This window comes from Perca fluviatilis, chromosome 9 (genome assembly GCF_010015445.1).
Source record: "Perca fluviatilis chromosome 9, GENO_Pfluv_1.0, whole genome shotgun sequence".
Taxonomy (NCBI): Eukaryota; Metazoa; Chordata; class Actinopteri; order Perciformes; family Percidae; genus Perca; species Perca fluviatilis.
The window spans coordinates 15,873,428-15,897,005 of NC_053120.1; the positions used below are offsets into that span (position 1 = coordinate 15,873,428).

General features: G+C 37.9%; 2 protein-coding genes across 4 annotated transcripts; one reads left to right on the forward strand and one right to left on the reverse strand.

Moving 5' to 3' along the window:
- Nucleotides 1-6,061: 6,061 nt before the first annotated feature.
- Nucleotides 6,062-15,222, reverse strand: r3hdm4 (R3H domain containing 4). Of its 2 annotated transcripts, none has more exons than XM_039810160.1 (8): nucleotides 15,057-15,220; nucleotides 12,728-12,885; nucleotides 12,333-12,454; nucleotides 12,018-12,120; nucleotides 11,849-11,934; nucleotides 8,381-8,466; nucleotides 7,564-7,619; nucleotides 6,062-6,710 (listed from the first exon to the last, which is right to left on the reverse strand). In XM_039810160.1, exons 1-8 carry the CDS (start codon nucleotides 15,098-15,100, stop codon nucleotides 6,607-6,609), a joined length of 759 nt encoding a protein of 252 aa, XP_039666094.1. In that variant the 5' UTR covers nucleotides 15,101-15,220; the 3' UTR covers nucleotides 6,062-6,606. The 2 variants fall into 2 exon arrangements, with proteins under 2 accessions (XP_039666094.1, XP_039666095.1); XM_039810161.1 differs by lacking the exon at nucleotides 6,062-6,710 and adding an exon at nucleotides 6,717-7,298 and having other exon boundaries at nucleotides 15,057-15,222.
- On the forward strand, nucleotides 15,149-22,995 carry LOC120564897. 2 transcript variants are annotated; one of them, XM_039810159.1, is made up of 4 exons: nucleotides 15,149-15,280; nucleotides 16,814-17,208; nucleotides 20,171-20,376; nucleotides 22,740-22,995. In XM_039810159.1, exons 1-4 carry the CDS (start codon nucleotides 15,172-15,174, stop codon nucleotides 22,879-22,881), a joined length of 852 nt encoding a protein of 283 aa, XP_039666093.1. In that variant the 5' UTR covers nucleotides 15,149-15,171; the 3' UTR covers nucleotides 22,882-22,995. The 2 variants fall into 2 exon arrangements, with proteins under 2 accessions (XP_039666093.1, XP_039666092.1); XM_039810158.1 differs by lacking the exon at nucleotides 15,149-15,280 and having other exon boundaries at nucleotides 16,627-17,208.
- The last annotated feature ends 583 nt before the right edge of the window (nucleotides 22,996-23,578 follow it).

The window sequence follows — 23,578 nt, forward strand, 5'->3', positions numbered from 1 at the left end:
AAGAAAATTATCTACACATTATTCGATAACAGAACTAATCGTTAGTTGCAGCCCCAGTCTGTTTATTTATTTTCTGACTTTTCTCTAGTTTATTTTTTTTGCACTATTACTTCACATTTGTTAACATTTATTTACACTACTTGTACTTATGTTTCTATCATTGCACTATATCGTCTTGGATCCTGTTCTGTACCTGTTTTGTATCTTGTTGTTGCACCTTATGTACATTTGTTCATTCTTTTGTTTTGCACCGGGACCAGGGAAACACAATTTTGTTATTCTATTTACTGTACACTGCACTGTATGTAGATGGATGACAAGTCTCTTTTATCTTAAGAAATACTTAATGCTTTTATCTCTTTAGGCTTCTTTAAATCCTAAGTCTTACGTATATTTCTAAGTCTGAAATAGTGTTTTTAATAAATGTGTACAATTGAAATGTTTGTCATGAAACTTGGTAAATTGTGTGTTGTGTTTACATTTTTTCTCAGTGTAGATTTTTGGTGACAGTCCCTTGGTGGAGAGCCCCTGTTCAGCAGGGAGGCTGATGGGAGACCTAGTTTTATATACAGTCTATGTGGGAGACTAAATATACCGTATTTGGTGTGGAAACTGCATAAAATAAGCTTTAAAGTGAAGCACAACTCAGTTTATTTCATTAAACCAGCGTTTATTATTACTGACAATAGTGTTATGCTTAGCTTTGTCTAGATAATTGATAGTGTCATTTAATTCCACAAAGCTTCACAACATTAATAAAAAAAAATAAATTGAGGGTGGTAAAGTAGTTTATTTAGTTGAACTCACCTAAACTCACTTTAACCAACTTTTACTTTCCGAACACATGGTAAATGGACTGCATTTATATAGTGACAATCATATACCCTACAGCAGGAAATTATGTTCAGAATGCCTGTAATCCAACATAACTCAAAACTATGCAATTTAATATGCCCTTTACTGTCTTAATCAGGGTCAACCTGTGTTTAGGTGTCACATACAGTATATGCAAAACACAAGGAATAATTATATATTTTATAGTGGAAAAATGATAAAAACCCAATGTTAACAAAGGACTGGTCCATTCACATAGACCAAACCGTGTGGTAAAAACTGCACATTTAGAAAAGAAAACCGTTCGGCCACAGTTAAATAACCTCACTGCTGGAAATGGTCTTTCTGTTGTCATCCCACAGTTGTTGACAGCTTCCTAAAGTCACCAGCCATGTCATCTATTTCCAAATCTGATTTTACAGTTGGAGTGCTGACTGGTCGGTAGCTGGTTGCAGCTGCTTTCTAAAATAAAAGGCTTGAGATATTTAAAAGAGAAAAATGATCCTCCCAATGCCTTATCAGATGTAATGGAATCCAGGAGAGACTTGTTTGTTGCCCTGACACAGAGTGTAATGGAAATTAAAACAGGCCTGAGGCTCTCTGTGGTGATGACAACCATGATTTCACACTTGATTGAAAATAATTAAACACTGACTGATGGGTTTCCATAAACAGAAAACTCACACATCAATGCATTTTGAGTTTGCGTTTCCTGTTTTCATGTAAATAGTGTTTGACTTTGTGTGACTTTGTGTTTGATAGCAAATGTATAAATAGTTTGGGCTGAATATTATAGTATCCAGCCTTTTCTCAACGGTTTTCTCATCGCATACATGCTTTCACGATAAACTGATTCATTTATTTGATTAATTTGTGTTCTTCTTAGAATATAATGATTAATAAATAAATAAATACAATGTTTCAGTTTATGTTCCACCATGGAGCGAAATAGTTTGAACATAAAACTTAAAAAAACAACTCTTAAGAGTGGAGACCAAATGAACACATCACAAGAAAGACTTAAAATGAAGTAAATCAAATGCTTTAAGCGATGCTGTAAAGGTGGGTAAAATATTAATAAGCAGTATCTGTCAGCCATTTGGCCGTTTTATCCATGTTGGTTAGTTTCAGTTTCTTACTGCTACTCCACCTCTTTGTCAACTCAGTTTGTGGTTTCATATGATGACATGCTTTTTGACATGACATTGTGCAGTTTTATGACCACTGATTAACTATTCAGCTCTGTTAGCTGCCTTTTGTTTTGAAAAACAATATCAAAGTGCAGATTTCCACACTTCATTAATAGCTGACAAATGCTGCTAAATGTCATTCATCCAAACAGTTGCATCAAAAGGTGAAGTCCTTATTCATTACCTCGTCCACCGCCTGTAGTGCACCATTTTGTGTTGGAACTAAGTACAAATGGAACAATCAAATTGTAACTATTTTTTTTTTGGTTGGTTGGGCAAACATTTTGAAGGTGTCATATTGGTCTTTGGGTAATTGTGATGCCATTTCTCACTATTTTCAGAACCTTTACAAACCAAACAATCAACCGATTAATGGAGAAAATAATCAGCAGATTAATCCATAATGAAAATAATAATTATTTGCAGTTTGATACAAAATAGTTTAAAATGAGCTCCACCTCAACCAACTACAATGGTAAAAGTCAGATTTTATATTAATGCATTAGTAATAATAATCCAATGATATAATGTGTAATAGTATAACGGTTACAGGGGACATTTTTCTGCATTGAGTATTTTTACTTTTGATACTTTAAGTTCATTTTCCTGATTATACTTATACTTTTACTGACAACATTTTTAATGCAGGACTTTTACTTGTAATTAAGTATTTTTACAGTGTTAGTACTTTTACATAAGTAAAGAATCAGAATATTTTTTACACAACTTGTATTGGCCTGTTTCTTGGTACTAGTTCGCCATCTAGTGGAAGGAGTCAGAGGAAAACTCCACCGGGAATTCCTGTCATTCTACTGTACCGCTGTAGGTCTACTATGTCAGTGGTTCTCAAAGTGGGGTCCGGCGACCCCCAGGGTTCCTTGAAGGGGTTCCAAGGGGTCCCCAACAAAAAGGGGAATCATTTATTTTCACTATAATTTCATCCATAAGTAACACAATGACAAATTGTATGACTATTTTGCTCATGGGTTTCATTCACTTTCTGTAATAAAACATCTAAATGCAAAAATTCTATCAGGTAGGGGTCCCTGGGACAAAGTCTTATCAGATGGGAGTCCATGGTCTAATTTGTGTCAGTTTAGGGGTCCTTGATGTGAAAAAGGTTTGAGAAGCACTGTACTATGTAACTTTTTTGACTTTTAAACTTTACAAAATATCTACTTGAAATAGTTTATTTTAGATAATATATGTCAATATTCACTCAACAATCTCTTAAAGTGATGGTTCGGAGTAATTTCACCCTAGGGTCCTTTGCACCATGACCTCGAGCCAAACACCCCCCCAGAAGCTTTTTTCACCTGGGTCGAACATTGGACGAGTTAGCGTAGGGTAGCGTTATCAGCTGAATAGCTTAGCGCAGGGGCTAATGGATCCGAAGTGTCTCTTAACATTACCCCACTAATAATGCCCGAAATGATACCAAACGTCTACAGTAGTACAAATAGGTTATGTACTCATAAAACGATGGATTGTAAAGTTTGTAAGTACACCAGAAGTTTATGTAAATAACACTTGCCTGCTGGCTTCTGCTCTCTGCTGTTGTTGTTGCTGCTGTAAGACGAGTGCTTAGGGCCGTCTACAAATTACAACACCGAAAAGAGATGCAACAAAAATATTTATTAATTTAACTTATTTTTTAAAGTAAGTGCTGTAGTATAACTAGCAGGAGACAAGTTATAATTGAGGTAAGTTTGGAGACATTACCTTATTTAATCATTAAATTAATAAATATTTTTGTTGCATCTCTTTTCGGTGTTGTAATTTGTAGACGGCCCTAAGCACTCTTACTGCCCGGTAGTAACAGCAGCAGCAGCAGAGACGAGAAGCCAGCAGGCAAGTGTTATTTACATACACTTCTGGTGTACTTACAAACTTTACAATCCATTGTTTTATTATCGTTTTTAACCCATACACCTTACTAAAATGAATAATACTAGGAAAAGGAAATGCAGTCACACAGCAATCTCAGTAATTTAAGATGTGGAAGTGATGGAAAATTACATTTACTACAATCATATGAATCCAGTAGTAAATTAAATGATATAACAATCTGAAAGGGCCTATTCTGTATACAACTTTGACATAAGTCGAATTATAAATGCAGGAATTGTACTTGTAATTAAGTATTTCTTCACACATGAATATGAAGTTAAGTCAGAAAACTAAAGACTGAACTCATCACAAAGGTAAAAAAAAAAAGAAAAGAGCTATTAGCAAGTAAAAAGTACACAATGAAATGAGAAGAAATATCTTAAATCTTTTAATAGATGCAGTGATAATTATAAATAGGTACTGTAGCACACACATATAAAACACACACAGATGTTTGAGTCTAGTGTATAAAGCTTTCAGGCTATTTTAGGCTTTTTCAAACCAAATGTTGGCACAAGGCAACCATCTGAGTTCATTTTAATTTTTTTTTTTAACAGCAACTACATCTACATGTAGTTAAAAAGTTGGCAGCGCCCCGTGGTGCTGGGCTTAACATGATCAAAACAAGTTCATCTTGAAGAAAGTATACAGTACACAGAAAAGGACACCTTGTGAGATAAACTATGTAACATTCAGAGAACTTGAGAGCCTGAGAAACTGGATTTCCACGCAAACAAAACACAAACTTTGGTTGTTGCACCAGGTCAAGTTTTACACTGCTGACGACAGTATAAAAAGACAATCGTGGATACGATTTTTTGTTTAGTTTCAAAAGTTCAGTCAAGTACAAATGTCGAAATATATGTACAGATATAAACAAACCGAGAACCTTGTATTCATAAGGCAGACGTGCTTTTCCAGGTTTGTACGGTCTGCAGATACAGTGTAGCTTTAAACCATACTGTGTGTAAAAACAAAAAAAGACTTTAAATGTTGAAATTGTGTGTTAAGTGTAAACTGAGTGAGCACTGTAGCAAGAAATCCATGAATACATCTCAAAGTACAGGGATATTTGCAAGTTTTTTACTATATTGTAGTTCCTTATCTTGTCTTTGACCAATGGTAGAAAGAACATTTGCATTTGTCTACACCAGTGTGCAGTGAAAGCAGCACATCAGCTTCAGATGATGCCGGTGTAGACAAGATGATAAGATTGGACAAAGCCAGCAGTGAAAGATACACAGAAAAAATCCCAAAGATTGTACCTTAAGAGGGAGTTTTCTTCTCACACATAATGCAGAGATAATTATTAAAGAATTACTTCCAAAGTATACCAGAGGCTGTTATTTCCCACGCTTTAAAGCCATTTCCTTCTTCACCTATGATGAGTGATGTGTCTGTGCATATAATGTAGAGATATTAATATTCATGCTTCACACCTCACTACCTTACACAAATCGTACAGTCTAATCCTTCAGGCAGTGATGTATTTCCTAATTCATTCATCCGTCTTAGCACCTTTGCAAAATGTCATTCCTCATTAGCAACACAGAGTTCTCACAGAGATGCAAACAGAGCTGCACATCCAAGACTTTATACAAACAGGGTTCATGTAAATGTTCCATTTCTAGGTTAATATTGTCATTATTTACCGTTATGAATTTGTGCTTTATTGGAATTAATATTAAATATAGGTTCAAATAATGGGGTCGGGTTGCCGCTACGATGGAAACACTCCAAAGTCATGTGTGGTTGTGAGTCAGATCATAATGAAGCAATGTTCAGGAGGAATAAAACTAACAATTAGCGATACAATTACATCAGACAGTGACATCATCACCTGTGTGAGAAGATTGAAAAGTCATATTTCATGTTGCATTAATTCAATAAAGTTGTGAAATGTGAAATCTATCATTTGCACTGAGAAAAGGGACCAAATAGACCAACTGTTCATTAACCTGCTTTCATTTACAACTCATATATGAATTTTGACATAATGCTATTATAATGCAAATGACAATCGTTTTTTTTTTTGTAATTGTATGAAATTTAATTTCCTTGTGTCATGTATGTTATTTTGAATTCCAATCACAAATCAGGTTGTGAGATTATTACATTCTTAGAGTTAATCAATAATGCCCATAATATTAATATATTAATGAGTTTATTTAAAACTTGGGAAAGGGACTTCCTTTAATTCCCAGTGCAGTATGGAAACAGTAGTTCATTAGAGCCAAGCAGCTCGATGATGCTGTACTTAACTTATTATACACCAGAAAACAAAACTGTTGGATGGATTAAAAAAACATTTGCTATTGTTAGATTCTTATCTTTACCAGTGGGGCATTGAGGTGAAAGTTGGCCTGGTCAAAACAGTTATTCTCAAGGCAAGTTGTAATTTGTCAACTAATTTACACTAAATGCTAACCGCACATGCCCACAGTTAGCATTCTTACATGCTAATGTTTAACACGTAACATTTGCCATGTGAATCAATGAACTCTGACGGGTTTATAGATACAATTAATGGAGAATTTCCTAGAGACCAAACAGAGAAAAAGTAAGCAGCTCTGTTTTCGGAGCTTGGCAGACATTACACAGACAACTTACACAGCCTTATCTACACCTCTCAGAGCCCCTGCCTGCAGCAGAGCTGCGCCGAGGAAAGGGGAAACATGTCTTGGTCCTGACTTCAGCTCATCTTCTCCAAGTAGACGGACAGCAGAAGTCTAGGAGGCAGAAACTCCTCTTGTTTGTTCACCACTTCGGTCTGACGTGACCCGTTGTAGTCGGTGCCTGAAGGTCCAACCAAAAAAAACTTTGATCTCTCTCATGACTGGAAATCATCTAGTTGGCTATGTACGTCCAGCCAGGCTTTGTCAATAGGATTATGTAAACAGAGAAGTATCTACAATTTCTATGAAAACGTCTTGTTCAAAAGCTTTAATACGATGGATTGTGTGCTATAATCCTGTCTATAAGCTTTTGATGGTTGATACAACTTAATCAATTCCAGTGTCCTACCAATATTGTTTCCCCAAATTTCACCTTTTATATGCCAAAATGTACAGTATGTGTTCATTGTTTTCCTCAGTATTTTGTTATCATCAGTGTGAAGAAAATTGTTTAAAATAACCCAACACAGATATTGAATGTTAGGGAAACATTACTACCTTAAAATAGAGAATTAATTGACCAAATATGTCACAGAAATGTTTTTGTTTTTTTATTTAAGAGCAGGGGCCGGGTTGGCTCAGTGGGTAGAGCAGGCGCACATATACTTCAAGGTTTATGCCTCAATGCAGAGGTCAGGGGTTCAAATCTGACCTGTGACCATTTCCTGCATGTCTTCCCCCTCTCTTTCCCCTTTCTCACCTAGCTGTCCTATCAAAAATAAAAAGGTGGAAAAGACAAAAAAATAATCTCTTAAAAAAAAAAGAAAAAAAAGAAAATGTATTTAAGAGCATTATCTGCAACGCAGGCTGTACACAGACTTCGACAAATGGTTTCCCAATGTTCAAACAACATTCTCTGTCATTCTGGTGGAAAAGTGCTGACTAGTGTATATATATATATATATATTTTATATATATATATATATATATATATATATATATATATAGTATGTCTAATACATGTTCCCACTCACTTGCAGAGACGAGGTCCATATACTGGCAGACGGCATGAAGCAGCAGTCTCTCAAAGCTGATTCACAAACACAAACAACAGAGAAATGACTTTCCACTCCTCTCTAACCACTTACAGAAACAATCAACCACTTTCCCGGCATAGATCAATAAAGTTAGTCTATGAGTGTGTCTAATGCCAAATATTTGCAATTTTTTTCACATCCTGTTTTTGTTTGTTGTGTTGTAAATCCTGCTGCTGCAATGACGCCACTTCTTTGTGTTGATCATAGACGTTTCATGTGATCTAATAAAAACTTTGAACTAATATAAACTGGTTTTCCAGGTGGGAAACATAATCAGGATCCCTCAGCTGATCCCTCAATTTCGGGAAAGAGACTTCAGATACAGTATTAGGGGACCACTAAGGTCTATATAAAAGCATCCAAAGAGCACCAGGTCATGGGACCCTTAACAAAAAAGAAAATCTACTGTGTGTTGATTGGATATATCAGATTGTAAACAATTTTCAAAAATTAAGTGTATAACAGAACTTCAAATACATTTTTCAAAAACACATATTTTTGGAGAAATGAATTGTTTCTATATACTGAAAGCCTATAAATATACAGTTACTGCAGCGTTCACAAAGTTAAATTTAAGACTTTTGAAGAGACCTTTGTCATAACGCATAAAATGGTTTTAAATTTAACAAGTTTTGAAATTCATACAGAAGTCTTAAATATTTTGTGTTTATATTAATACTTTCTAAAATGCATCCAATGCTTTTTGAGACTTTAAGACCTGCAGATAATCTGAACACAGAAAAAGGAGTTCTACCTGCTGCCGAGGTTGGTTGTGTAAACTGAGTGAGGTTGAGTGTTGAAGAAGTTCACAAGGTTTTCCTCAAGTACTTCCAGAATTCCCTGTGAGAAGAAAAAAACAAAAACAAAAAAAACATAGTGGGTGGCAGCCAAGAGGTTTGATCTCCATAACAACCGCGTGTCCTCAAGCATGATTTGTGCTTGAGCCAAATGACTGAACTACTGTGGGCTTCCTTGGCGAGTCAAGAGATGTTTGTGGTTAAACCTGTTTGTCATTTGCAAATCACAACGCACGTCACTGATTTCTAAACAGCCAAAAATAGCCATTGACGTACAGCAGAAGGAAAAAAAGACTAGGTCAAAACCTAGTATATGGCTGTACCATGTAACCATGTAAAGTCAATGTGCTTAATGGTGGCCAACTTGTTACATGGACAGTCAGCGGTGGTGTCTATAATGTTAATATAGATATTAAATGTTCATCTGTAGCGGTCACAGTAATAGTTGTTTGTTGTGTACTGAAGTAGCATATCACATGACATGGTAAAGATACATTTGTACATTTGAGACAAATAACAGAACACTGCTTTTCAATGTAATCATGCCATTTTATTTGCTGCCGGCCACCTCTTTTTGGCGTGTTTATTTTTTCTGCAAGCAAATCTTGCAAGAAAACACACAGATAATCTATTATGAACGATATTGAAGACACATTATATACAATATAAATTATCGTATTCTGATAAATGATAAAATATGCATCCCCTGCTTGCCAGCCCATTGACACACATGGTGTGCCGTTCATCTGCTTGTAGCCTACTCTGCCCGTGCTGCTAAGCCTGTGCATTAAAAAGGTTGAAATGAGTGGCAGCAGCAACAACATCCCCGTGTATTTAAGGAAGTTAATCAGCTCACTGATGGGCAATAGCGGAGGAAAAAGCCTGTGTCCCGCCAATACAATTTGAAAGAGCAATGGCCTATGGGAAAACACCAACACTGACGTCATCACACTCACTCCGACCAATGGTGGAACTTCATCTCTCAGTGACAGAAGGACAGAGGGATTTTTGAGTTTTGAGGTTGTAGGGCTGGTCATACAGTCCTACGATCCTACAGTCCTACGATCCTACAGTCCTACGATCCAGCCACAAAAGACTTGACTACGAGACAACAAGCTGGTGAAGCCTCTAGGTTTGATACAAGGCAGAGATACAGGAGAGATAAGTCAAAATGTGGAAACATCTACTGTGCTTATTAACATGTCTTCCACCAGTTATCATATCATGATATGGACAGAGGATTGATGAAGTAGTTGAAGCTCGGCGCTCAAACTTTAAAGGGGTGATAGAATGATTATATAGGGTATTTCACACTGTTCCTTATGGTCTCCTAATGGGGTATGTAACATTAGTTGGGCTGAAAATGGCCTGGTTGATATTTTATTGGCCCTTATGCATCCCTGTGTTTTGGCCCTATTTGTAACAAGAGCTTTTCTTCCAAATATGGTATGGTCATGAATATTTAGATGAGCTGCGCGCTGCTTGGTTGAGCCTTAGCCCCGTACACACACATAGAGACGCGCGCTGATTGGTTGAGCCTTAGCCCCGTACACACACATAGAGACGCGCGCTGATTGGTTGAGCCTTAGCCGCATTACACACACATAGAGACGCCGCTGATTGGTTGACGGCGACTTCATAGACATCACACAGTTAGAGGTCGTGTGCTGATTGGTTGAGCGAATCCCCAGTACACACACATTAGAAACGCGACAGAATCTCATATTCCACACACTGCAATGTTTCCTTACCAAATTCACTTCTGAGACTTTTTTATGCGAGAAATCAACTATATAAAGCTCAAATATGGGCCGTTTTACAAAAATGGATGGCTAATTGCAAATTTGGTTAAACTGTGTGTCGGAGTTCAGCGGCCAGTGCTGCCTTTGTTGCTGCCTCGCCGCCTGGCCTGACTTCCTCCACAGACCCCGGCTTGCTGTGAGCTCGATTGAGCTCCGGCACGGCTGGCAGCCCACAGCACCTCATACACACACCGCGCAAAGTCACCGTTTGGGCTGGTGGACTACTACCAAACGCCACTGCCCTGACAAAGCTCCAGGGGCCTGCATCTCCTCTCTTCCTGCTAGCTAAATGGCCCGTGTGTGAGAGCGCGGTCAGCGAGCTTGTTACACCAGCAATCTCTTACCAAATGTTACACACATGTCACGCCACTTAGCTATACAACATATAACTATATGTTTTATAAAGCTAACAACTGTTTCCGATTTCAAGTTAATGAATATTTGTGAGCTGTGCGGGTTTCGTTAGCTGCGACTGTCCCTGCAATCCTATGTGTACAGATTGCGGCTAGTTAGCTTCATTTTTGGTCGTAATTCGAGTATATTTACAGTTTGAATTTCGTCACGCCACTTATACAACATCTAACTATATGTTTTATAAAGCTCACAACGGTGTCCGATTTCAAGTTAATGAATATTTGTGAATTCCAGAGGAATTCTAAGAGGAGGCTAGCTAGCTCTCATTGATAGAGCTCCATCCAGCCGCAGGCTCTATCAATGAGACTCACGGACAAGCAGCGTTTATTTTCCCAATCGTTTGTTTAAATAACTCAACACATTATAATTATACACATTATAAGATTAACTAGAATCTGTGGTAAGAGAATGCTGGCGTAACAAGCTCGCTGGCCCGCGCTCACACATACACCGGGCATTTAGCTAGCAGGAAGAGAGTTGGAGCGGGGCCCGGAGGCTCTGTCAGAGCAGCTGCGTTTGGTAGCTAGTCCATTAGCCCAAACGGTGACTTTGCGCGGGTATGAGGTGCTGTGGGCTGCAGCAGCCGTGCCGGAGCTCAATCGAGCTCACAGCAAGCCGGGGTCTGTGGAGGAAGGCAGGCCAGGCGGCGAGGCAGCAACACAGGCAGCACCAGCCTCTGAACTCCGACACACAGTCAGACAAAATTTGCAATTAGACATCAATTTTCGTAAAACGGCCCATATTTGACCTCTAAGTAGTTGATTTCTCGCATAAAAAAGTCTCAGAAGTGAATTTAATGGTAAAATAGCATATGAACAATGTATACATTTTCTGAGATCTGCACGACCTAGATTCAGAAGACTAACTGATCTCAGGTCAGTTGTGTAGCCTATGCAAATGTTGGGGTGTGACCGTTAATACACCCATGGGCTGACAAAGGTTCCGGTTTTTGAGATGCTTACGCAAGCAACTAGCTTTGTTGAGATTCGCCCGTTTTCAGCGGCAGTTTCAAAATATGAGATTTTCATAGTAAAGGGGCGTCAATGGGATTTTGAGCTTATATGTATGTCCTATTTACCCACCGAACTGTCGTTATTCAACTATGACAGGGTAAAATCGGTTTTGCATTCTATCACCCCTTTAATTTAAGCTCAAAGCTACTGTGGGTACATAGACTCCTACCATGTATGTAGGAAAGATGACACTCACCATGGGGATTTGTTTCCTTTTGAGAGTCGCTCGCAGCCTGCGATCGATTCTCTGGAAGCAGTCCTGAGCAATAAAGGCAGGATTTACTGTGAAGGGATGAGTAACGGTCAGACAAACAGCAGCACCTAAAACAACCAGCCTACAAACAAGCACAGACTGAGACGCTCACCATTCCTATCGTCTTTGTTTTTCTTCTTGGCCTCCTCCTGCTCCAGCAGTGACAGCAGCCTCTCCTGCTCCTCACCGGAGCAATTCATGAAGTCATTCCATGGCTAAAAGAACAAGAGGATGATGAGTCAATTTTAAAACTAATACTTGTTTTATTGGGTGCTTTTAGATGTGATCATGCTTGGATCCACCAAAACACAGCTGTCTTAAAACATAGACAGTGTTTAGTACTTGGAAGAAATACAGAAAAGCCAAAACCGAGACAGACCTCACATTAATAAGCAGCAAAGTTTAAGCCCAGCTGAAGACAACTTACCTCTATGTAGTTTCCATTGGTGCAGGCTTCAGTGAAGATGGATGGGATCGCTGGATTACTGCAAACTTCCAGATCATCTTTGGAGCACTCATCCCTCTCAAGAAGATTAGCAAGAAAGCGTGCTGATTTTCAGAGAAGAGGGAGATGTACAGTGGTGATATATGCTAAACTTCAGTGACAGATTCATGGATTTAAGTTGTTTATTCTTGAGACTAAAAAAAACAAAAACATACTGTTGTAGTATTGGCATTTTTGTAGCAATAACGATTCAATGTAAATGCTCTTTTCCACTGTTGAAGGCACACACACACACACACACACACACAGAGGCTTGTCCGGCATTGTTCAGCCTGCAGTGGATGACCACTTCTAATATATCATCTATAAGAGCTTACTGTTCTCCTGTCGGCGCAGGCTCTTCTTGCCTTTGGCTCGGGGAGTGAGGTCAGAGTTACGGATGGCTTGGTTGATAAAGAACTGCTTCTTTTTGGTGGGAGAAACTCTCCTGGCTGGAGAGTTGGGCAGGGAGGAGCATTTACGCTCCTCTATCAGGCTGGAAAAACAGAGGACAAGGTGTCAATTTAGTCACACAAATCCCAAAAGTTATTTTATGTTGAAGGGATGTAGTTAACTTGTAATTTTTTTAGTGTAGCCCTTTTCTCAAATGTCTTTCTCCACAACAGGTGAGAGCAAAGGCATACGGCACAGTACATGAGAGCACGCTTTTCTCAGTACACAGGATATGGAAATAGACTTTTGTGTGACCTAATTCTCATGCATTTCAATGGACTTGCACTGTTCTTGATTTTCAGTCTGAGAATGCTCTTTGAATTCAACATTTTCTTTAGCATGTGGCATTTTAAAGTCAGTGAGTGTTTTAGGTTTGAGGTGGACATGGAGACCAGCTCTGAATGCCATGCAGTATATCATAACAACATAATCTTATTTGGCATATTATCCAATGGGGAAGATAATCAACAACCTGCTAAAATGTACTAAAACAGTTATTAGGGCTTGAGGGTTTATAGTGCCCCTTTACTTTTCTGTACTGCTTATGTGTTAAGGGTGTTAAAAAAAAAAACATCCACTTCGCCACTCCCACTCTCCTCCTCAATAGCTTCAGACACAGAAATGGCACATACTAAGGAAAGCTCATTGTAGGACTGGCTCTAGTGGCTGTAGTTCTGCACCAAAGCTGAATTTCGGGAAAGAGACTTCAGATACAGTATTAGGGGACCACTAAGGTCTATATAAAAGCATCCAAAGAGCACCATGTCATGGGACCTTTAAAATGGATTCATAGAATTCCAAAAATGGATTCATGTTTTCTTTATTTTAAATTATTTATTTTTTTCATTTTGTAATGGCGTGTATACTATTGTCCTGAAATGAGTTTAGCTCGCCATTCCCATAGATGCCGCTGCATCGAATTCACGCTAACGCCTAGGCACGCTTGTCATAATCAAAAGAAGAACGAGTGCAGCAGAAGTAGTTAGTACTTCACAGAAAAGAATTACTCAACCTGCTCCATCCTTATTGAAGGCGAGAGTTTGGGCACATTTTAGCTTTTATAACCTCGAGGGGAAGACGGAACTTGATAGGAATCATGCTATATGCAGGCTTTGCAAAACTAAGTTAAGTATTTTGGAAACACCACAAACTTGAGAACTGAAATGGTACGCCATCACCCAGAGATTAACATTAAAGACGTGGACGAACAACAACATAACCTAACATGCCAGTCAACCAACGCACTCTCTTTCAATGCTCTAAACTCTCACCGAACTCTGAACGAAAAGCTCTTTTTACTTAAGAGTTTTATTTTATACTTGAGTTAAAGGTATTTGAAAGCTGGCCAAAGCTTGGCACTTTGCAATCACATGGGAAAAGTAACTACATTTACATACTGTGAATCGTTTTTGAATTGAATCTTGAGTCTAAAAATCGATATTGAATTGAATCAGGACATTTTCTGAATCGTGCACCCCTATTTAATCTCTGCAGTATTTTTTTAAATAGATCAGAGAAGGAAGGGAATCCTGCAGGAGCAGCAGATGTAGGTCAGTGGGTGTATTGTGAGGGTTTTTCTGCCATTTTTAGCCTGAGCCCTGCAGGTTGTTAGCAACACTACAGCAACATGATATGATTAACATCTCCCTGGGTTAGCTAGGTTTGTCCACAAAGAGATATCATATAATGTCAATGTTTGACATGTAAACCTAAGCAAACTTAAAACTTCTGAAACTGTTTTTTTAAAATCATCTTTAACGTCTCTTGGATATTATGTAGTCCTGATTTGACAGGTCTACGTGTGAAAAAAAATATTTGTGAGGTCTCCCTTTATTGCATTTTCACAAATAGAATAACGCTTTCACAGATCTCAAAGTGGGTTCCAGGCAGCAGTAATGCTTTAGCTAAAATATCTAACAGGCTTTCACAACAGTAAGAGGTGCAAAAAGCTTACTTCAGCGTTGAGTTTCCCTTAAATATCCCCTTAACTGCCGAATCAGAACCTTGCTTCTTTCATCGTCAGGGACAGATAATTTTTTCATTTTAACGTCAACCAAATGAGCATAATTAGCAAGAGAGCTGGCACAACTCGTAATATAAAACCGTTTACAACTGCAGACGTGATAAGCTAGCTATTTTAATGGAGTTGTAATTCGGGCTAACGCTAACTAGCTTGCAAACGTAACGTTAACACACTCTTAATTTTGAACTCACATATAATCCTGTTGTTCTTCATTGTTATTTGTCAAAACGACCATCTTACTCAATCAAACCAGGGTCTGGTTCTTTACAGCTCGTGTAGAATACCAAAGTTACAGTGAGTAGGCCTATGTTTGGCAGCGTATGTTGTGAGCAGCTAGCTAGCTCCTCGGCTGACAGCCTGACAGTGAACAAAAATAGCTGTTGTCCACCACTACAAACAAAGACAGGAGGAAAAAGTAGGAGCTCTCACTCTGTCTCTATGTAGTTACATTTTGTAAGGCTTTTAAACGTATAGTCACTTCAATATGTCACTTTTACTTACCGTTACTTCTGTGAACACATTTAAGAGCATCTGTGTTTTTTAATCACATTTTCCACTTAGAATCTAAACATATTTGAAGTGTTTAATTATTTTAACAATAACCATTAGAGAACATATTCTGGATTCATATTCTTCTCAAGAATAGGTGCTCGTAGTTCCATTTTTGTGTATATACAATGGAGAAAAAAACTGTAGTACAGCATTCTTTCCGGCAAATACTGCAAATTTGCATTTGCCGGAAAGAATGCAACCATTGCAATATATATTGCACTGGTGTCATCAGTGAGCCTAGGCTCAATCACTACTGTGTTACCTTCTTCAGCAATAGACAGTCATTTCACAGACATTTATTTAAATTAAAATCTTCGAGATTACAGCTTTAAAGCTGCTTTAATTATTTTTTTAATCCTTTGGGGGAAGAAATACAAGCTAAAATATATTCATAGTCACATAGTCAAAAGCATTAGTAATATTCCTTCCCCCCTCCCTTTGCAAGCGTGTAGTAGAATCTACGGTGGCATTTCAGGTAATGTAAACATGAAAACCCTAGTTGATAAAGGGCTAATTCTAAGCATAACGGAAACACAACGATTCTTAGTTTGAGGTGATTATACACTAATGAAAACATAATTATGAATAATATATTCCATTTCTGCCCAATAGATCCCCTAAATCCTGCACACTGGTTCTTTAATTGCCAATATAAAAATTCTGATTTGTGCAGCTTTGAAATTAATTACAAACTGCAGAAGAAGAGTCCAAGTTTTTTTTGAACTCCTGAGTGATTCATTTTGTCAATAGACAATCTTTGGCACACCTCATAAAACAAGTTCCTGCATGTCATAATTTGCTAAATTCTCCTCCATCATCTTTATAATCCAGCATTTTTGAGTGGTTTCAGTTGAAACATAATCCATCGGGATATAATCTGAAATAACAATGACTTTGTTTCCACTCATTAAGAGTGACTGGAGTTTGTGTGTATGTTACCATAACAGCCAGTTTAATAGGCCTGCCACAAAGTAATGTAATTGTTATAGCCTTTCCTTTCACTGCTGCTGGAGAGAAAAAGGAGCTGTTCAGTTTGATACGCCTGAGAGTCAGTTTTTGGCAGAACACACAACTGTATATTTTTATGTTAAAGCTTTTTTGAGAGATGTTTGGACAATATCGGAGAAGATTCTCAAAGGTGTTTTAACACATTTTGGAATGAGTAAAGAGAAGAAGACAAGGATGGTAAAACTAGAGAAACATGATCCAGACACTTGTCCCATGATTGTGGGTAAAGTGAAGAAATCAATTCCTAGAATGAGAACTGTAAAGTCAAAGGAGAAGATTAAAGTTGCAACATCAAAAAGCAACTCCACCTCAGCCAATGTTACTACGTGTGAGACATCAGGGAATATAATGAAGCTTTGTGTCAACCTAATGCCTTTTCTGGCTGCAGCCAAGGAGCCCGTGGAGGAAGAGGAGGGAAACGAAGAGGACAACAGCTGCACGAGTAAAAAGGAACCAGAAACCAGCAGCAAAAATAATGACCCATCTGTCACTAAATCTGTGGAACAAACATTTAATTCTTTCATAGGATTAACTTTGGACACTGACACCGAACAACCAGTAAGTCCTCAGTTTGTGCTGCCACCTATAACTCAATCTAAACCAGCTCCTGAGTGTTGTGACCATCAGAAGAGCCTCATTCCTCGACCTCTAATCAGTTTATCCGAGCAAACAAGGACCATCTCCTCAAACTTCAGTACAAAAGGCTGCGGAGGCGGTGGGTTAGTTACAGGACAAGTAGCAGACAGCAGGCCCTGGATAGCCAATCCCCTGTTCTCTAAAAGTGTGAGTAAACTGCAAAACCAGTTGACTAATAATGTTCTGTGCCATTTTTTGAATTTGTCTGAATACTATCTTAAAACCCTGAGATTGAAACAAAGTGCATACAAGTTTTGCTTATGTAAAAGTAGTTTGTTTTCAGTTAAAAGGACATTACGGAAGTTGGGATTTATACCGTTACTGGAAACCAGAAGGACTTGCATCGTCATGAACTGGTCTGGCAGCTTACAGTGGCGACTGTGATTGAGGAAGTGATTAAGTTACAATGTTACACAAGGGGAAGAACACATTAGCCAAGTAGAGTAGAAATCAGCAAGGTTTTGGGCAATAAAGAGTTTTAGAAGTCAGAACTATATAAAAATCCACACATGGAGTACAAATCTTGGTTACACTTAACTTAAAGGTATCTACAGTGCCTTGCGAAAGTATTCGGCCCCCTTGAACTTTTCGACCTTTTGCCACATTTCAGGCCTCAAACATAAAGATATAAAACTGTAATTTTTTGTGAAGAATCAACAACAAGTGGGACACAATCATGAAGTGGAACGAAATTTATTTGATATTTCAAACCTTTTAAACAAATAAAAAACTGAAATATTGGGGTGCAAAATTATTCAGCCCCCTTAAGTTAATACTTTGTAAGCCGACCCTTTTGCTGCGATTACAGCTGTAAGTTGCGCGGGGTATGTCTCTATCAGTTTTGCACATCGAGAGCCTGACATTTTTGCCCATTCCTCCTTGCAAAACAGCTCGAGCTCAGTGAGGTTGGATGGAGAGCGTTTGTGAACAGCAGTTTTCAGTTCTTTCCACAGATTCTAGATTGGATTCAGGTCTGGACTTTGACTTGGCCATTCTAACACCTGGATATGTTTATTTGTGAACCATTCCATTGTAGATTTTGCTTTATGTTTTGGATCATTTTCTTGTTGGAAGACAAATCTCCGTCCCAGTCTCAGGTCTTTTGCAGACTCCATCAGGTTTTCTTCCAGAATGGTCCTGTATTTGGCTCCATCCATCTTCCCATCAATTTTAACCATCTTCCCTGTCCCTGCTGAAGAAAAGCAGGCCCAAACCATGATGCTGCCACCACCATGTTTGACAGTGGGGATGGTGTGTTCAGGGTGATGAGCTGTGTTGCTTTTACGCCAAACATAACGTTTTGCATTGTTGCCAAAAAGTTCGATTTTGGTTTCATCTGAACACAGCACCTTCTTCCACGTTTGGTGTGTCTCCCAGGTGGCTTTTGGCAAACTTTAAACGACACTTTTTATGGATATCTTTAAGAAATGGCTTTCTTCTTGCCACTCTTCCATAAAGGCCAGATTTGTGCAGTATACGACTGATTGTTGTCCTATGGACAGAGTCTCCCACCTCAGCTGTAGATCTCTGCAGTTCATCCAGAGTGATCATGGGCCTCTTGGCTGCATCTCTGATCAGTCTTCTCATTGTATGAGCTGAAAGTTTAGAGGGACGGCCGGGTCTTCGTAGATTTGTAGTGGTCTGATACTCCTTCCATTTCAATGTTATCGCTTGCACAGTGCTCCTTGGGATGTTTAAAGCTTGGGAAATCTTTTTGTATCCAAATCCGGCTTTAAACTTCTCCACAACAGTATCTCGGACCTGCCTGGTGTGTTCCTTGTTCTTCATGATGCTCTCTGCGCTTTACACGGACCTCTGAGACTATCACAGAGCAGGTGCATTTATACGGAGACTTGATTACACACAGCTGGATTCTATTTATCATCATTAGTCATTTAGGTCAACATTGGATCATTCAGAGATCCTCACTGAACTTCTGGAGAGAGTTTGCTACACTGAAAGGGGCTGAATAATTTTGCACGCCCACTTTTTCAGTTTTTTATTTGTTAAAAAAGTTTGAAATAGCCAATGAATTTCGTTCCACTTCATAATTGGGACCCACTTGTTGTTGATTCTTCACAAAAAATTACAGTTTTATATCTTTATGTTTGAGGCCTGAAATGTGGCAAAAGGTCGAAAAGTTCAAGGGGGCCGAATACTTTCGCAAGGCACTGTACATAAGAGTGACGTGACACTGTCATGAACATGTCATAAACATTATAAACAAGTCATAAACGTTTATGACATAACGCTTCTTTTAGTAAGTGTCATTCGGTTTTTGTCATGACAAGTCATGATTAGGATTAGGGTTAGAGTTCATGTGTTCATGACAGTGTCATGACAGTGCCATGTGTTCATGACAGTGTCATGACAGTGCCATGTGTTCATGACAGTGTCATGTCACTCTTATGTAGATACCTTCAAGTAAAGTGTTACCCAAATCTTCTTTACTGCCCCTTTGATTTGGTCAGCATGTTAAAACAGGATCTAAGAGACATCAAAGTAATTGTTTACTCTTCAGTTGTTAAAGGATGCAAATTATTTGAGGGCTCATTATTTGCAAATTACTGCAAAGTCCTTAAACCTAGGATTAAAATGAATATGTTTGAACCATAACTACTTCGACAAGCATAAAAAGGAAGCATAACTTAAAAACAACAGTTCAAAAATTAATTTCGTTTTTCAAAATACACTAGTGGTAGTGGTAGTGGACATGGACTTATACTTTGAGTACCCTCAGTTGTGAGCCACTGAATTAAACTACTTGTACTGTAGTAGTTAAAACTAGCTCCCCCTTGGCCCTCTACAACAGTAAAATGCTGCTTACACAGTGATGCATCAGTATTAACAGTCTAATAATGTCACACATAATAATATATGAGTCACAGGGAATATTTTTCTTTAGAGCTAGTACTTTTGGTACTTTAACTACATTTTATTGTTAATACTTAAGTTGTAATGGAGTATTTCTAGACTTTACAGCCTACAAAAACACCAACAAACTAAAACAGGAAAGGGAAAAAAAAAAATATTGTCTCCTCCTCCTGAACAAAACTGTCATTGACTACAGATCTGATTGACTCTCCTTTCTCTCTTGTTCTCTGTGCAGAGATCTTCTGAGTTTCGTCTGCCTGACATCTCCTTGTCCAGTCTGGACGCTCTGCTGCATACGGTCACACAGAAACTGGGGAGGAAGAGGAGAGGCTTTGATGAAGGGCTGTGGGGACGTGTCCAGTCCGATCATCTCCTCATGGCTGTTAGTGAACAACGTTTGAGAGAGAGAAGCATCACAGAGAACAGAAACCTGGTCAACATGTGTGTTTGGTGGTTTTGAGTACAATTTAGCAGAATTTTGTTATTTACTGTACAATAGTTATAATACGAAAGGGGAATATAGAAAATACATTATCATGGTTACATTAAGGTTACAGCATTTTAAAATGAAATATCTGATATGAATACAGCATAATACCTGCGTGAAGCTGCCCTCCCATGTCATCCAAAAATTATTAAAAACATTGCTATTCGTTTGTGCTACGTTTGTGCCGGTTTGTGCTGTAAACCGTTCGTTTGTGCTGTTAAGGGTTTTAAATAATTAAACTTTACATTTTCTGGCCAGTGACGTCACTCAGCCCCCTATACTTGTCCAAATCAATCGTTTGTGCTATGCTTGTGCTGATTTGTGCCGTTAAAAGAAACATTTGTGCTACTAGGTTATTTAAGTTATTAAGCTTTATAGGTTACACGTGTAACGTCACCCATCCCCCCATTAATGTCCAAATCTCCCCAAAATGGTCTCAATCATTGTGCTATATTTGTGCAGTAAAAAGAAACATTTGTGCTACTTAACAGAACAAATGAAAATGTACCATGAGACCATCTTCGGGAGATTTGGACATTATTACATTACACATCATTTAGCTGACGCTTTTATCCAAAGTGACTTTTGTGACAACTGCTACATATGTCAGAGATTACACACCTCTGGGTTAAGTGTCTTGGTCAGGGACACATTGGCTGATGTATCGCAGTGGGAATTGAACCCAGGTATCCCACACCAAAGTAATGTGTCATATCCACTGCGCCATCACCACACTGCACAAGCGTAGGGGTCTGAGTGAGCCAGAAAATATAAAGTTTAATTACTTAAACCCTTAACAGCACAAACGATAATATTTACGGCACAAACCAGCACAAACGTAGCAGAAACAAATAACAGTGTTTTAAATAATTTTTGGTTGACATCGGGGGCCAGCTTCACGCAGGTCAGCAACAATCCCCTCTGGATGGGGGTTCCTGTCTGACCAGCTATTGAGGAACAGACTATAACATCTGACAGAATTTTATTTGCACATTTTATTATTTATTAGTTCAATTAAATATAATTAAATGTATTCTTCATAAATCACTGTAGCTGTTTTTAAACCGATACAAATGTTTCCTCTTCAAAATCTTGTCTTCCGAGGAAACAGATGCCGCCTTATGCTTGTGCACTGCGTGCCATTTTAATCCAGTGCGGGAATGGCGGACCCCGCCACTGACAATAAAAACTATTATATAAAGAGCTAACTAGTGATTGTAAACACATTTAATGGCTATAACAGAAGCTATAAATAGTGTCAAAAATTGGGTGTATGATGAAAATGATTATTACTATAGATTATTTTTTAAAGACTTCTTCATTTAAGTGTCCTAAAGAGCAACCAACACTAATTTTAGTGTCCCATGATGGTCTAAATACAGTTTCTACCCTGGCAAAACAAAGTACAAATACTGAAATCTTGGCAATAAAAATGGTCAAATTGTAATATATTTAATGTTTAAAAAAACACCAGTCGTAATTGAACCCTTACATACATACCTTAGTAGAAAACATTTTTATCTCTAGTCTACACAAGTTATTTAAGTAGGTTTACTATATGTAATCCTACTTAAATAACTCTTTACTGTATGTTAAAGTGGCAATCTGTAAGATTTCAGTCCACATTACTGTTACACACATCACACAAATAAATGTTAACAATCTTGACATTTATATTTGTAGCCATGGGTAGTAAACAACACTTATTTAGTGTCTGCACCTGTCTTACTGTCTATGGTCTGCAACAACAATGTAACATTCCATTGTTGTTGCCTGTGGCCCAGAATTCCAATATTTTTATTTATGATTTTTAAGATTTCAGTCCTGGCTGATTTCTATTTGAGTGAAAACAATGAAATTGTGCTGAGAGTTTAGCAGTCTGGAGCATAGAAATAGAATGATATCGCTCTATTTCAATGGTCTGGAGTCTTGTTGTTGATACATGAGCTTCCAGTTTTCAGAATTGTGTGCATAGTTCCATTTTTTGTGTATACAATGGAGAAAAACTGTAATACAGCATTCTTTCCAGGAAATGTCACACCAGACACCCAGTTCGTAATACTGCAAATATATAAATATTGCAATACTTTCATCAGTGGGCCATAGGCTCAATTCCCATTGTGTTAACGCCTTCAGCGATAGTGACTTAACATGACATGACATTTATTTAAATTAAACTTTTAAGATTACAGCTTTTAAAGCTTTTTTGTAGGTGGTTGTTACCATGTTTATTTATCTGAACATTAGATAAGTGACTTTGATGTAAAGAAAACCTTCCAGTAAATTTGGTTTCTGTCTTTTTTTTTTCTTTGAACAGTAAAACCGTAACAGAAACATCAGTGGGTGGAAGCAGTGTAACCAGACAGAGGAGCCTGCCTCCACTTTTATCTGCACCGAAACCAATGCTCATCCTCAATATGACGAAGAAAAACATCCCGACTTCCAACACGCTGCAGTGATTCATCATAAACGACAAACTGAACTTACAACATACAGCACAGTATTTTTTTTTAAATGATACAGGAAACCATATAGTTTTATTTTCCTTCAGGACAATACATTCACAACAGACATATACCCGTTTTTCTTTCTATGCTAGCATATCTTCAGTATATAATGCACATCTTATAGTAGATGCACAGATAAATTAATGTTCAAGTAGAACTTTTCAAGCGTAATTCCTCAAAAGTACATTAAGTTCTGCATATTTCAGCTTTTTCAATACATTTGACCTTTTTAAACATTTTATATTGTAGCAGTTTGCATTTTGGAATAAAATCCTTCCGATACTTGTTTGTCTCATGCCGATAGTTATGATTGTAACAATCTTTTGAATATGTAACAGTGCATTACAGTAACAACCTGCTTTGGACATTCAGTCAGCTGTGTCATTTTTTTGATAGAAAAAAAAAGAAAAGAAATACAGAGTTTATCAAAAGAAACTGAATGAATGAAAAATAACAACCGTTGACCAAAGGCAATGTTGTTGTGTCTGGTGTTTGCAGCTCAGACTGAACGTAATATTAATTCTTTGATCTATTATAATAACTTTGATTTAATTTAGAGTACTGTAGTTTGGCATTATGTAGAATAATTTGTAACTGTGACACTCTGCAGTTGCACTTCTGTGTCTGGACTTTTTTTTAATAGTTTTAT

What these genes read in the sequence shown, in the direction of transcription:
- LOC120564897 (XM_039810158.1), top strand. Translation starts at nt 16,639, where the DNA reads ATGATTGTGGGTAAAGTGAAGAAATCAATTCCTAGAATGAGAACTGTA. An exon ending in ATCCCCTGTTCTCTAAAAGT is followed by an intron (nt 17,209 to 20,170) that starts GTGAGTAAACTG and finishes TTCTCTGTGCAG; the next exon opens with AGATCTTCTGAGTTTCGTCT. An exon ending in AACAGAAACCTGGTCAACAT is followed by an intron (nt 20,377 to 22,739) that starts GTGTGTTTGGTG and finishes TTCTTTGAACAG; the next exon opens with TAAAACCGTAACAGAAACAT.
- r3hdm4 (XM_039810160.1), bottom strand. Translation starts at nt 15,100, where the DNA reads ATGGTCGTTTTGACAAATAACAATGAAGAACAACAGGATTATAT. An exon ending in AAACAAAGACGATAGGAATG is followed by an intron (nt 11,935 to 12,017) that starts GTGAGCGTCTCA and finishes ATCCCTTCACAG; the next exon opens with TAAATCCTGCCTTTATTGCT. An exon ending in TATGGACCTCGTCTCTGCAA is followed by an intron (nt 6,711 to 7,563) that starts GTGAGTGGGAAC and finishes TTGGACCTTCAG; the next exon opens with GCACCGACTACAACGGGTCA.